A 14,576-nucleotide genomic window follows, 5' to 3' on the forward strand; every position below is an offset into this window, starting at 1 on the left:
CGGTGCGAGCCGTCTCCAGCAGGAGCCCGCCTCGCGCCGCCAGAGTCCGGTGCGAGCCGTCTCCAGCAGGATGTCTCCGGCAGAAGAGTAACAATTTTAACCCTTCGTATGCTTTAGTCAAAATTTACCACTGAATTAATAACCTTGAAACTGTAAATTCTAGTCCAAATTGTGTGGCAGGCATACGAAATGTTATTTAGATGATGTTTTTGAGATTTTGACTTGCTGATGCCTGATTGAAACTGTTTCGTATCCTATGCGATTAGTGTATCCACTGTTACGTAGTATACGTAGTCTGTCGGCCAAGTGTAGGGTTTCCACCTGGCACGTGTATGAGGACATACACGGAGTCAGGATGGACGAGTGTAGGGTTTTTGGTATTTAGCATACCTATTTAATTCGTTTTTAAAGTTACGGGTAGTTTGAAATAAGACCTAGCATACCTACTTAATAAGTTTTTAAAGTTAAGGGTAGTTTGAAATTGAAGACTGTTATTGGTTGGGTATAAAAAGAAAGACACTTGGCGGACAGCTCTCTTTTGGTTGTTGAGTCCTGCTAGCGAACGGTTGTCATAAGACGAGATTATTGTGAATTGGAATAAGACAAGAAAATAAATGGATAAATATCTTCAAGGTGTTATTATTTTTACAATAATTCGTTTTTTTTTAGCATTAGAAAGAACTTGAAAGAAGGTAAGCGATTTTGACATGTCTTTTAATTGAAAAACACTTTTTAAAAACCATAACTATTACTTATGAAAGCAGAAGACTATAAAATATCGTATTAGATTCATAATTTTTACATATTTACCGTAACTTATTTTTAAAATGTGCTTTTCAATTAAAAGAGACATCAAGATTGTTTACCTTATTTCTAATGCTAAAAAAAAACGAACTATAGTATGTGGTTTCAGTATCCGAGTTACTACCAAGACTTATGGTGTTTTTAAAAGCTCTTCTGATATTTAAAATTTGCATTTATTATTTAGACGGAAATTAACAGGTATATCGTTTGACACAACGCTTGCCGCACGTGTTTAGCAAATGCTGACAAAGAATTCACCACGCCACGACTTAATCCTATTGTTATTGCCAATGAGTAATAAATGACGGTCTCAAGTGCAAACACGCCTGCAACTTTCTGCAAATCTATTTAATTATAGTGATAAGCGTAGGACTCTTTTCTTACCTGCAGTAATTTACTATCTCATTCACTTTCCGTAGGTGTGATAGAGATAGCATACGTAAGACCTCAAGGCTGGTAGGAATAATAAACAAAATACATACTTAATACGCAAAGAAATATACATTGAACCATCATAATTATAATTTCGCAGTTTACTTTCTATGTAGCTTCATTATAAAATTATCATCACCGTTTCGAAGGCTTTAAAAAATTCAATCCAACCATTGAAAAGAGGGGTAAAATTCATTTTACTATCTATATACATTGTACTACATATAATATGACGTATAATATGACCAAATAAATGCCATTTAACCTTGTTACCACTAACTCATGTATCTACAATTACATCAATTAGTCATGACACGGCAGAGTACTGATAACAATACTGTAGTGTAGTACAATAATAAGGCTTTATTGTTGTCACTATGACTCTCACCGCATTCTGCTTAATCCTAAATATCCTAATACAATAGAAAATACCACGACCTTTAAACATTCGGTGCACTTGCGTTGTATGTAGCGCGTGCCAGCGGAGCGCAGCGTTTCGATTTAAATACGCATGTTGCTTCGCCTGTGTAGGTATATTTATTATCTTCATGTTATTAGGTACTAGGAAGTGCAAATAATTGACTTCATACATGAAAGATATTTTGCAGATTTTGTTCAATAGTCACCTTCAACAACACGAGAGTAATCTAGAGCAGAGTTGGGCAAAAAATAACTTGAATAAGAATAAGAATAAAAACAGAAATTTCATTCTTATTCCAATCGATTTGAATAAGAATAATTCTTGCACTCGTTATTTTAGAATAAATAGAAAGTGAATAAATCATGACACTTTTATTTTAAATGAAAAAGACAAAACGGAATATTTATTCCAGATGTAGGATTATACTAAATAACGTTTTATTCAATTAGAATGTTATTCTGAATTAATTTAACTTTTGTAGTTACATACTACTACTTTTAATTTTGTAAGTTTCTAAAATAAATAAAACAAATAAAATAGATAAAACAAATAAAATAAATGAAATAAATAAAAAAAAAACAAATAAATTATATTATTTACATCTATTTTATTAGTATTGCATTTTAGTTTTTATATAATATTATAAGTATTAGTTTAATTTTTAAGTAGGTTTATTTTAATTTTAGTTTAGGTTTTAAATTTTTAATTCATAATTTCATAGTTCGTTGTAATGTTTTTTTATTATTACCTTTTAAGTTAAATAAATGAACTTTATCCTAATAAAATAAATAAGATAAATAAAATAAACAAAATAAATAAAATAAACAAAATAAATAAAATAAATAAAATAAATAAAATAAATAAAATAAATAAAATAAATAAAATAAATAAAATAAATAAAATAAATAAAATAAATAAAATAAATAAAATAAATAAAATAAATAAAATAAATAAAATAAATAAAATAAATAAAATAAATAAAATAAATAAAATAAATAAAATAAATAAAATAAATAAAATAAATAAAATAAATAAAATAAATAAAATAAATAAAATAAATAAAATAAATAAAATACATAAAATAAATAAAGTAAATAAAGTAAATAAAGTAAATAAAGTAAATAAAGTAAATAAAGTAAATAAAGTAAATAAAGTAAATAAAGTAAATAAGGTAAATAAGGTAAATAAGGTAAATAAGGTAAATAAGGTAAATAAGGTAAATAAAGTAAATAAAGTAAATAAAGTAAATAAAGTAAATAAAGTAAATAAAGTAAATAAAGTAAATAAAGTAAATAAAGTAAATAAAGTAAATAAAGTAAATAAAGTAAATAAAGTAAATAAAGTAAATAAAGTAAATAAAGTAAATAAAGTAAATAAAGTAAATAAAGTAAATAAAGTAAATAAAGTAAATAAAGTAAATAAAGTAAATAAAGTAAATCTAATACATAAAATAAAAAATAAAAAAAATAAACAAAATAAATAAAATAATCAAAATAAATTATATAAATAAAATTAACAAAATTAATGACAAATAAAATAAATGAAATAAGTAAAATAAACAAAATAAAAAAATAGACAAAGTAAGTAAAATAAACAAAAACATTAAAATAAACAAAAACATTAAAATAAGCAAAATTAAAAAAAAAAATACAAAAATAACAAAATAAACTATTAGTTCTATTAATAAATTAACTTTTTCTTTTAGTAGGTATTTGACTGACGGCACATCACTAAATACGAATGTATCAAACCAATAAGCAACCGATAATAAAGGTTACCATAACTGAATAAAAACCGGTTAAAAACCCCTAACAAAAACCCTAACGCGATGGGGTTTTGAGATTAACTCGGTTAAAGGTTAAGGTTACCGTTTCAATAAGCTTACCGTTACAATCAGGTAACAGTATGATAGGGTTACCGAATGATACGGTAACCGAATTGATTGGGTTACCGAATGGATAGGATTAAGCGTAAAGAGGGGTTTTCCGGTCCTTGTGCGCAACACAATTGCATCGCTGTTTCCAAATACTCACCAGGTGACTCACCTTAACGAGGAACATTTTAGAAAGGCCAGTATGTAGTAAAATGTTAGTATAATAGCAAAGAGAATAGATAGCATAGAGGGGTCATGTCATAGTAAATTTTGTTGTCACAGTAAATTTACTGCCATCTATCGACACACGATTAAAACTCAAAATGAAAATGTATAAAACTATAAAAAGTCTTTATTGTATTATACAAAAGGTTAATGGTATATAAAAAATCATACAAAAATAACTTCAATAAATCTAAATATTAAAATATTTAAATCAAAAAGACCTCCGCGAGTTGTACCGGGTGCAAAGGTGCCCATGACACTTGCCGCGTTGCCACGTTGGATAGCGATGGCCAGCGATAAAATATATATATATATATGGATAAATGATTTTATTATTTTTATACCATTTCGACCCATGTTCTTTCACTGATACCTATGTGTTAATAGTTATTTACAGCACATATGGGGCTACTTTTCCGCACTAGTGCGTAAAATAGCACTTTTCGTGCGTATGTCGAAACTTTAAAGTGCCATATGTACTGTAAAACGTTGTTCGATACACGTGCGAATAGGTAATTCGCAACTCGTGTCGATTTAAAACACTCCCTTCGGTCGTGTTTTAATTTATCGCCACTCGTTTCGAATTTCCTCTTTTTCGCACTTGTAACGAAAATAACTATTTCGATACAAGTGCGAAAAAGAGGAAATTCGAAACACGAGTTGCGAATTACCTATTCGCACGTTTATCGAACAAAGTTTTACAGTACATATGGCACTTTAAAGTTTCGACATACGCACGAAAAGTGCTATTTTACGCACTAGTGCGGAAAAGTAGCCCCATATGTACTGTAAAATTGTTAAATATGAAACGGTGACGTCAATGCCATCTAGCCGAGCATAGGCCAAAGGTGTGTGCGCCATCTATCCGAGAACGACTTTTTCCTGATTTCCGAGGCACGTTTTTTCCTTAGACTTTATTCATCTTGTACGGAGTTACATATATGTTTGATAATAGTAAAATAGGTAACAAAGCAATACGATCATATATCTAAACTTGTATCAATTTTCCGTGCTCAATTGTGTTAGCACGTATGAAAGGCAGAGCATATAAATAAGGTTTAGGTATGTGGGTATTGTAATGGCTTACACGGTCGCTGGCCTCGAGCCATTAATAACTTTAGGTGAAACTGGAGAGGCCCCGTTTCCCCCTTATATTTAAGCCTGTTTTTTATTATTTATCATATCAGAACTCTCTTTTCCTCATACAGAATGAATCTACGCAATAATTATGCGAAGCTAAACAAATTACAAATATAATTTACATTAAATCATGTACTATTTGTGTCTCCATGTACATTTATTCTGAGGTTGTGCAATAAAGAGGATTTGTATTGTATTGTATTTTAAATATAACTGTGAATTTTCAATTTAATCGCATATTAGAATCATGGCATTACTATCGAGGAAACTTGATTACCTACCTATTCCTATTCCCGATTGGGATGACTTGAATTTCCCATGGGAATCGGATCTGGGACACAACTCAACAGATTTTTACCGTAGCGAGTCTAAAGATTGTAGGTATTACATTGGCCTGAATTATCCATTCGAAATTACTATTAGGTAGGTACATAAACATCTCAAAAGACAAACACGGAAACATAGTCACAGGAAGCACTATCTTCAGAATTTTAGATATAAATTGATTGAAAACTTACCAGATTTGAATTTTAACCTACCACGACAACAATTTATGTTTCAAGTAGTGTGTATGGCTGTAAGGATTACCGTACAATCACACATATTGTAGCTTTTTTAGACAACAAAACCATTTTTAGGGTTCCGTAGCCAAATGGAAAAAAATGGAACCCTTATAGATTCGTCATGTCTGTCTGTCTGTCTGTCTGTCCGTCTGTCCGTCCGTATGTCACAGCCACTTTTTTCCGAAACTATAAGAACTATACTGTTGAAACTTGGTAAGTAGATGTATTCTGTGAACCGCTTTAAGATTTTCACACAAAGTAGAAGAAAAAAAAAATTTTTTTTGGGGGTTCCCCATACTTAGAACTGAAACTCAAAAAAAAATTTTTCATCAAACCCATACGTGTGGGGTATCTATGGATAGGTCTTCAAAAATGATATCGAGGTTTCTAATATCATTTTTTTCTAAACTGAATAGTTTGCGCGAGAGACACTTCCAAAGTGGTAAAATGTGTGTCCCCGTCCCTGTAACTTCTAAAATAAGAGAATGATAAAACTAAAAAAAATATATGATATACATTACCATGCAAACTTCCACCGAAAATTGGTTTGAACAAGATCTAGTAAGTAGTTTTTTTTAATACGTCATAAATCCCCTAAATACGGAACCCTTCATGGGCGAGTCCGACTCGCACTTGGCCGCTTTTTTTGAAGTCTGGTTGATCGGTTACAATTATTTGCTACGTACATGCATCCTCTACAGTTCGTTTTTTTTGTTTGTGGTTAATCGTAAGTGACAACAGAAAAACGCTCTGTGAAGATTATTTCTACGCAGTTCAGTACATGTCTGGTGGCACAACGTCCTAACTCCTACTCCATTCATCGCACCCATTCAACTCTTTAAGGGTGGCTAAACTGGCTAATCGAACTTGATGGACGGTAACGGCCAAGGCAAACAATTTGAGCTAAATAATGTTTTCCTAGACACTTGCCTTTCCATTTTATTTGTCAATTGATTAGTACGTACGTACGTTCATTCGTTCTGATGTTAGTTGTACGTTCGAACTTGCCTCCCGCTCTACAATCCGGTAGTTAACACAGCCGAACGCCGGATTACACAGCGGTTGCATTTCATATGTAGAATTTATTTTTTATGTGAAGCTTTTATTTCCCATACAAATCCAATAATCCGACAGCTGCAGTAATTTCAAATAGTTGTTTGGAAATGGAAAATTTCAGGTACCGAATTACCGAGCGCCTATTGTATAAATAATGTTCATATATTATAGCGACAGTTAAATAAGAACAAAACAAAACATTCGATAAGAAAAACTGTCGCCGAATCATTACCCGATCCGTTGTTGTTAAGGCGGATCTGTTGATAGATCGCGCGGTATTCTCTGCTAGCAATAACGCTGTATTTGTTGCTGACAGGTGCTCGGCGGGTTGCTGTGTCTCAAGCATACCGAGGCCCGCTCCTGCCCCCGTTCCAGCGTTTGTGAGGGCGTTCCTATGTCAGGTGATTTTCGTTCATTATTTAAGACAATAAGTATTACCTACCCATAAATATGTACCTATGTAGGTATAATCCGATTGCGATTGTGCGAGATTTCCGCTGCACCTAATAATAGTAATAATTAGTACCTACTTTTTAGTTGTAGTTTATATTTTTAATTTTAATTTAATATTGTAATGAAATGTAATGGGTTTATACCTTAATAAATAACATTTTTATTTATTTATTTTATAATAAATTTCGTAAATTCACAACAGCTACTATGATGATGAACAGTGCTTTTTCTTCTTCTTTTCGTGTCTAGGTTCCTTTTTCATACGATGGATGCCCAGTAGGCAGCAGTGTTGACAGCCCTGATGAACAGTGCTAAGTTTAGTTAATGAACCTCCAAAATTTAATTACTCGTGTTCTGTGCTGGAACTTTATCTTTACATTTAATCATCCTTTTGACCTTACGACTCGAAACGTATTTCAAGTTTAATGATCACTGCCAGTAAATCTGTGATTAAAGTTAGTCGGGTTATGTATTAACTTACACAGGGGCAAAACTATCACATATAGGGATTCCTCATTCTGTTACTCTTGCCACGAGTAAAATAAACTATGTTTCTCTTACTCCACATGACCTTATCTGTAACAATTTAGCGGGAAATAATAGTTATTTTCGATACAAGTGCGAAAAAGAGGAAAATCGAAACAAGTGGCGATAAATTAAAACACGACCGAAGGGAGTGTTTTAAATCAACACGAGTTGCGAATTACCTATTCGCACGTGTATCGAACAACGTTTTAAAGTACATATGGCACTTTAAAGTTTCGACATCGCACGAAAAGTGCTATTTTACGCACTAGTGCGGAAAAGTAGCCCCATATGTACCTACTGTAAAAGGTTTTATATTATTTATTAACTTCATTAAAATTAAACATTTGTCTTCAGAAATGGTGGGCCTGAACTGCTCTTCGGCCCGGCGCGGCGTGGCCAGTTGCCGGTGCCGCCCCCGAAACGGCGTTCTTGGCGTCTGCTCAAAGTGCAAGTGCAACTCCCTGGAGCTAAAAGTGTGTCCAACTGCGCCAAGACCCCCAGCGGCGCCGGCGCGCGCCCTCTCGGTCCGTTCCAATTATTTCACCTAGACTGACTTTAGTGACTTACGGCCATATTAGAACTTTAAAATACGTCAAATACTAGAGATTGAACCGATATGGATTGGATATGTCAGTGTCAAACAAGTGTCAAAAGTGACGCGTTTGTTTGAAGAAACGTCACTTTTGACACTTGTTTGACACTGACATATCCATTCCATATCGTTTCAATCTCTAGTATTTGACGTATCTTAAAGTTCGAATATGGCCGTAAATGTTTATTTCGCGTCTCTATTGTTTCTCAAATCGTTTTAAGCCATAATGTATTGTTTGCCCGCATTTTTGTTAGGTAGTCATAATTCATTTGGTTGAGAAACGCGTCACTTTCCAGGATTGCCATAAAACAAACCTAACCTAACCTTTCTATAGGATAACCTAACGAAAGTCCTGAAATGTTAACGGTTTCAGTTTTATGACTAATGATAATATGATAAACAATACATTATAACTTAAAACTTTATGGGAAACAACGGGGGGGGGGGGGTCCCGCTTATTTCATATTGACCTAGAAATTACACTTGTAAATATCTGATCTCATATGCAGGTTCTTTGTGCAACAGAATGAAAATAAACACTTGTGATAGAAAAACACTTTGCAGATGCAAAAATGATGAAGTGTGCATTACAAAAGTGAAAAATAATTGTACTTATCTGTACTTATGTGCATGATCCGATGTGGCTGATTAATGAAGTGGGTGATGTTACCTAAATTATTTAATTATGATTTCCGATAAGATTTATACATTTTGAATGGAATTGAATGTATTAATTGTTGTGATTATGTGTTGATACATAATTATGTCGGAAAAAAAGGGGTACAATACGCGGTGTGACCGCAGTCAAACAATTTTCATGTTTGTACTTATAGGTACCTAATCTATAGAATTAAGAATTACCAAATACTATTTGTTATTGTAAGTACTTATCTGAAATTACAAATTTCATAAAAGCGATAAATGCACTTAAGGGCCTACTGCAGCCGCGTCTGGCGCTTCGTAAACCACGCCCGCTAGTTCTTCCCTCCCCGCGAGTTCCCCGCTAACACGCACACATGGAAACGCTTCGCGCCGCACGTGAAGTTTGTGTGACCTTTTAGCACCATCTAACGTTACAGAAGTTAACTACCATTATACGCGGTCGCTGCGGTCGGCCAGAAACTTAAATTCGGAAAAAATTTAAACAGATGGCGTTGTTACTTGTTCATAATAGCAAACAATAAAATAATTAATTAATAAACCTGAATATTTATTGTTGTTTTGGAAGATGTTAACAGCATAGAAGCAGCAGCGTATATAGCATATAAGTTAAGAGTATTGATAATAAGAAAATAGCACAAGAACAGAAAAGAGATTATTTTTGATAAAATATGATGAAAACAGATTTACTTGATTACGCTCACCTGACTTTGCGGTCACTAAATGCAAATTTCAACCTTATTGTTATGGAGTTACAATACCCCTGGGGTTGCAGGCGTCCATAGTCGTTATTATTATAAATGCTTTGGTTGAAATGCTTTTTAACCCTCGAATTTTTCATAGGTACAGTCACCTGCAATAATATGTTACTCTTCGACGGCCGCAAAAATATGTGACACGCTCTTATGGCTCTACAAATAAGATCTAACATGATCTACCGCAAAACGGCCTTCGGTGTGTAACATATTATTGCAGCTGACTGTACTCGTATTCATTGTTGTATAGGTAGGTATTAATATCTTTTATCCGATCGATTTGCATTTATTTGAAATAAATCACAGTGTTTAGTAATTATATGTTTTATTGAATAAGAGATTATTTAGGTATGTAAGGAATACAGGGTGCCTTTTTGAAACACTCATTTTTAGGGTTCCGTAGCCAAATGGCAAAAAACGGAACCCTTATAGATTCGTCATGTCTGTCTGTCTGTCTGTCCGTCTGTCCGTCCGTATGTCACAGCCACTTTTTTCCGAAACTATAAGAACTATACTGTTGAAACTTGGTAAGTAGATGTATTCTGTGAACCGCATTAAGATTTTCACACAAAAATAGAAAAAAAAAAATTTTTTTCTGGGTTCCCCATACTTAGAACTGAAACTCAAAAAATTTTTTTTCATTAAACCCATACGTGTGGGGTATCTATGGATTGGTCTTCAAAAATGATATTGAGGTTTCTAACATCATTTTTTTCTAAACTGAATAGTTTGCGCGAGAGACACTTCCAAAGTGGTAAAATGTGTGTCCCCCCCCCCCTGTAACTTCTAAAATCAGAGAATGATAAAACTAAAAAAAAATATATGATGTACATTACCATGCAAACTTCCACCGAAAATTGGTTTGAACAAGATCTAGTAAGTAGTTTTTTTTTATACGTCATAAATCGCCTAAATACGGAACCCTTCATGGGCGAGTCCGACTCGTACTTGGCCGCTTTTTCTGGATATTTTGAATTTCAATTGTCAGGGGTGCCTACATTATTTGTTATTTATTTTGATTTCTCGCAAAGCACTTGTTATTATTCCAATATTTTTTTGATAACACGTGTTAAATAAACAGATAATTGTAGAAATATAAAATTTTCGAGTGTAGGATGAATAAACATATTTTTTAAGCATAAAATAAAAAATAAAAAATCATAATAAATAGATCTCACGGTATCCGAGTGGTGCAAATTTCCATATCAATTGAGATTAATATTATGACCTAATCATCAAATTTTCGAATTGTGTAGGAATTTTTAAGTTACATTTATATCGATTATTTAAAAAAAAACTATAGATTGAGCTTACTGTACACAGCTCACAGGAAACTCTCGGGATTTCTTTGTTATTAATCATGAACTAACTTAAGACATATAATTGATACATTATCCCGACTGTATGACTTAGTCTGTATAGTGTTCTAGATATTGACCCTAGGGTCATTAATTTCATGAAGAGCTCAATTACGGTACTGGAGATAATCGTATCGTGGGCATCTGTAAACCCTAAATATTGATTAGAAAAAGCTTTCGAAACTGTACGAATTAATGCAAGCAAAATTTTTTCTTCCCCCGCCTAGAAGAAAAGCATTTGTGTTCTTTTATACAGTGTGGAAAAAGTAGGTTCGATTCCCGGGCGCGACTAAGCGAATTTAAAAAAAACAACGTGTTGCATTCCGGGAGTGCCGACAGAAGTGAAAACTCAATGACTAGTCCAAAATGTCTGCAGCACTATGTATAATTGACCCATCCTCCTTTCTATTGAAAACTTTTGGTTCCGAAATTGCTGGTCAGTGAGCTTGTTTAAAATTCGAAATTCAAATTTATAGCGTTAATTGTTTAAAATTCGAATAGAAATTGTAAAGTTACCTTGCAGACCTCGCATCTAAATATATTTGGTCATGATATTTTGAGTTTTATTCACCAGTACTAGAGTTCACTTTTATTAGCGATTTCATCAAGATGTAGCTTTATTGAATTATATTTAAGTGATATAAAGTTATAATACTGTGAGATCCTCGTATTTCAGCCCGTACAAGATTATAACCTTTTTCATGTAATGTCATTGAGTTTTTCTTTATTGATTATGCCATCTAAATGATTGGCCATCTAAACCTTACGGTCACATGATCGCCTTACGCTATCTCGAGTTTATCATTTTTTCCCCACCTCAAAAAGTGCCTAGCGCCGCTAAAGAAGTTTTCACTTCAAAAATCTTTGAATGCAGTTGTTTCTTTAAAAAACAATAATGTTTCATTTAAGTAAAATGAGCAAACTTAAGGTTTTAAGGCACTTTCCCTCCAGGGCCCATAATTTTTTTCCACCCGGTAGTAGACAACTATTTTTTTCGACTAAATGAAGTTTTATTAGATAAATCGTTGATCACATGGTTCGTTTCACACATCACATCAAATCGTTTGTCATCACAATCAAAATTTGTCAAAAGTAATGAAATTTATGCCAAAAAACATAAATAAAACATATAAATTCAACACATTTTTTTAATAAAAATCTTTCTCGATGATATAAAAAAGAACATCGACAAATTATGTTCAAAGAATTAATATCAAAACAGATGTCATAATTAGGATTGGCTACTTTAAGAAAGGGACAGAGAGATTTAATCCTCTCACTTTGCACGTTTTTCTCATTCCTCCTTGTCAAGCCAAAATAAACTATAAAATGATAGTAACACAGTACATTGTAATATTCACTTTTTCCACGGTATCATGTCATTATAAATTACTTATGTGAAATTGTAGTGGCGTGCGACTTTCAAACCGGAGGTCACGGTTCGAACCCCGGCCCGTGCAAGTGAGTTTTTGTAAGTAGGGACCTTTTTTTAGTGGTACTTAAATATAATAACTTTTCGTATTATTGAAATAAAATATTTTATTCAAACAAACTTAATAATATAATAATTAAAACGAATAATATCAATTAGTTTTTAATATTTATTCAATTATTTTAAATTATTTGAGCATGAAACATACTAGATTTATTTTTATCATTACAATAGAAAAAAAGCAAAAAATATATTCTTATAGATATTTTATTTTCAAACAAAAATAAAGCAAAAAGTTACGGTTAGATTCTGATGGCTAAATACCAAACAGCTACCGATACATTTCAATATCTGTCGAAATTTCCTAACCCGTTGTAACTGACAAAGAGTATAGATTTCGAAGTAGCATGACGTAGCTAAGCAAACACGCACACATGCGTAACGTATAGGCCTGTAAGAAGGCACCATCATAGGTTTACCTCCGATTCCGTTACTACTCAATGGAGTTACGACTCAACGTTTATTGGATATTAAAATTTTACGTAATTCGGAGCGCTGCGCGAAGTGACATAGGTCTTACCTCTTTGAGGCACGACGGCCATCTAACATTACTGGCATAAAGGATGCATTTATGACTTTGACGCATGACAGAAAGAGAAACCGAACTGCGTAAAATGGGCGTTTGCTGTTGAATTCGTAAAATCAAAAATCGATAATAAATCCATCGGTAAAGGACAATAAGTTAATATTTAGTTCTTTGAAAGTTAAGACGAGATGAAAACCTTTGCTGTAAGGTGGGTTGTGCTGGATATGGATGTGTTTTCTAGTTGCACGAAGCTAAAACCGAAAAATGAACACGTAAGTTTGGATTTATTTTCTATCGAGAAAATTTTAAGCATTCCTGTTTCGACTACTACGAAATCACTTATCATATAGTCAAGAAACATATATCCGAAAATCACTACTGTTTGTTTCCGGGGCTAGCCACTGCCACGTTTCTAAGATCCTGTTATTTTTCGATGCACGGCCTTAACTGATTAAAAGACAGATAGTGGCAGAATCTAACTCTTTTTCAGTTCCAGCCAAGTTCCCGACAGATCGAGTAGGGAATTTTACATTTTTTGTCATGACTAGAAGTCAATAATGTAAAAAATTAAGGTGAAAAATCTGAATTAGGGAGGCAGTTTTACGGAAGCATTGGAAGGAGTAAGTAGGTATATGGAGTTATAACCGCTTTAATTGGTCACGTTCCTTCCACATCTTATGTCATTCGCCGCCTCAACCGCGGGAAAAAGGAACTTGAATAACAAACATCATGCATGTCTGTACAAAGATCTATGTAAATTTTGATGTTTTTGACTCAATTCCTATGGGAATGCAGTATCAAGTAATGTAAAAGTAGAACAATAAAAGGGATGTATTTGTAAAATTTGTTTTACTGTCTAATTATTTACTTAGTTTAAATACTTATAGGTAATCTATAAAATAGTTACCAGTCAATAGCCACAAAAATCGTGTGTCTATTCAGTTTCATAAATTTGTGTTTAATGAAACCACAAATGAAACTATTACCTACAAGTTTCATTAAACACCAACTTTTGAAAATGATTGAGTAATAACATAAGTAATATAATGATTTGCAATGGCAAACGCCAAAAATAAAGAAACACAGTAGAAGTTACAAACCTTATCTGTAGAGGTAATACATATAGTGAGCGCCTGAGCGGTTTTATCACTGGAAACCCTTGTACAGTTTTCAAGAAACAGGACTTCAGTATACCTACAGTGAGCATCAAATAAATAAGTAACTATCCAAGTGACCAAATATATCGTAATACACCGTTGTTACTATAGAAATAAGGATGTGATCTGATATATTTGGCCACTGTGGCCGTCACTATCTATTTGATGCTGTTGCTGACTGGACATAGTATGGTAGGGTATAATACTTTTCTGCTTCTAACGTTATTTATTTAAAGTTAAATCTTATTGAGATTCTTATTGAGAATCTTATTGTTATGAAGCTTAACTCTATCAATGTCGAAAATGTAACCTATCCAGGACACCGACATTATGTCTAACATTGCATAACAATTAGTATGTACGAGTATAAGTAATCTTCAATTTATTAATAATTAATTCTGCACCATGCCATACGCTTTTCTTCGTAATGGAAAACGTACGTAGCTAATTACGAATGGATTTTAGTAAAGAATACACTTAATCCGAGAAGTAATTGGTGTTCAAATGTTTTGTTACTGAATTTTAAAATGATGGTGGTTTT

At 32.8% G+C, this 14,576-nt stretch overlaps 2 protein-coding genes across 2 annotated transcripts in view; one reads left to right on the forward strand and one right to left on the reverse strand.

Annotated features, from left to right (window-relative positions):
* Window positions 1–8,055, forward strand: part of LOC134649640 (RYamide receptor-like) — a 25,738-nt gene extending 17,683 nt beyond the window's left edge. Inside the window, exons 2-3 of the mRNA XM_063504479.1 lie at window positions 6,831–6,915; window positions 7,850–8,055. Of these exons, the coding sequence (XP_063360549.1) occupies window positions 6,831–6,915; window positions 7,850–8,043 (279 nt within the window). The 3' untranslated portion in view covers window positions 8,044–8,055. The remainder of the gene's footprint in view (window positions 1–6,830; window positions 6,916–7,849) is intronic.
* LOC134649588 (major facilitator superfamily domain-containing protein 9-like) overlaps window positions 1–14,576 on the reverse strand; it is a 336,592-nt gene that overhangs the window by 243,121 nt on the left and 78,895 nt on the right. The gene's annotated exons all lie outside the window — the stretch shown is intronic.

This window comes from Cydia amplana, chromosome 7 (assembly GCF_948474715.1).
Source record: "Cydia amplana chromosome 7, ilCydAmpl1.1, whole genome shotgun sequence".
NCBI classification, from domain to species: Eukaryota; Metazoa; Arthropoda; class Insecta; order Lepidoptera; family Tortricidae; genus Cydia; species Cydia amplana.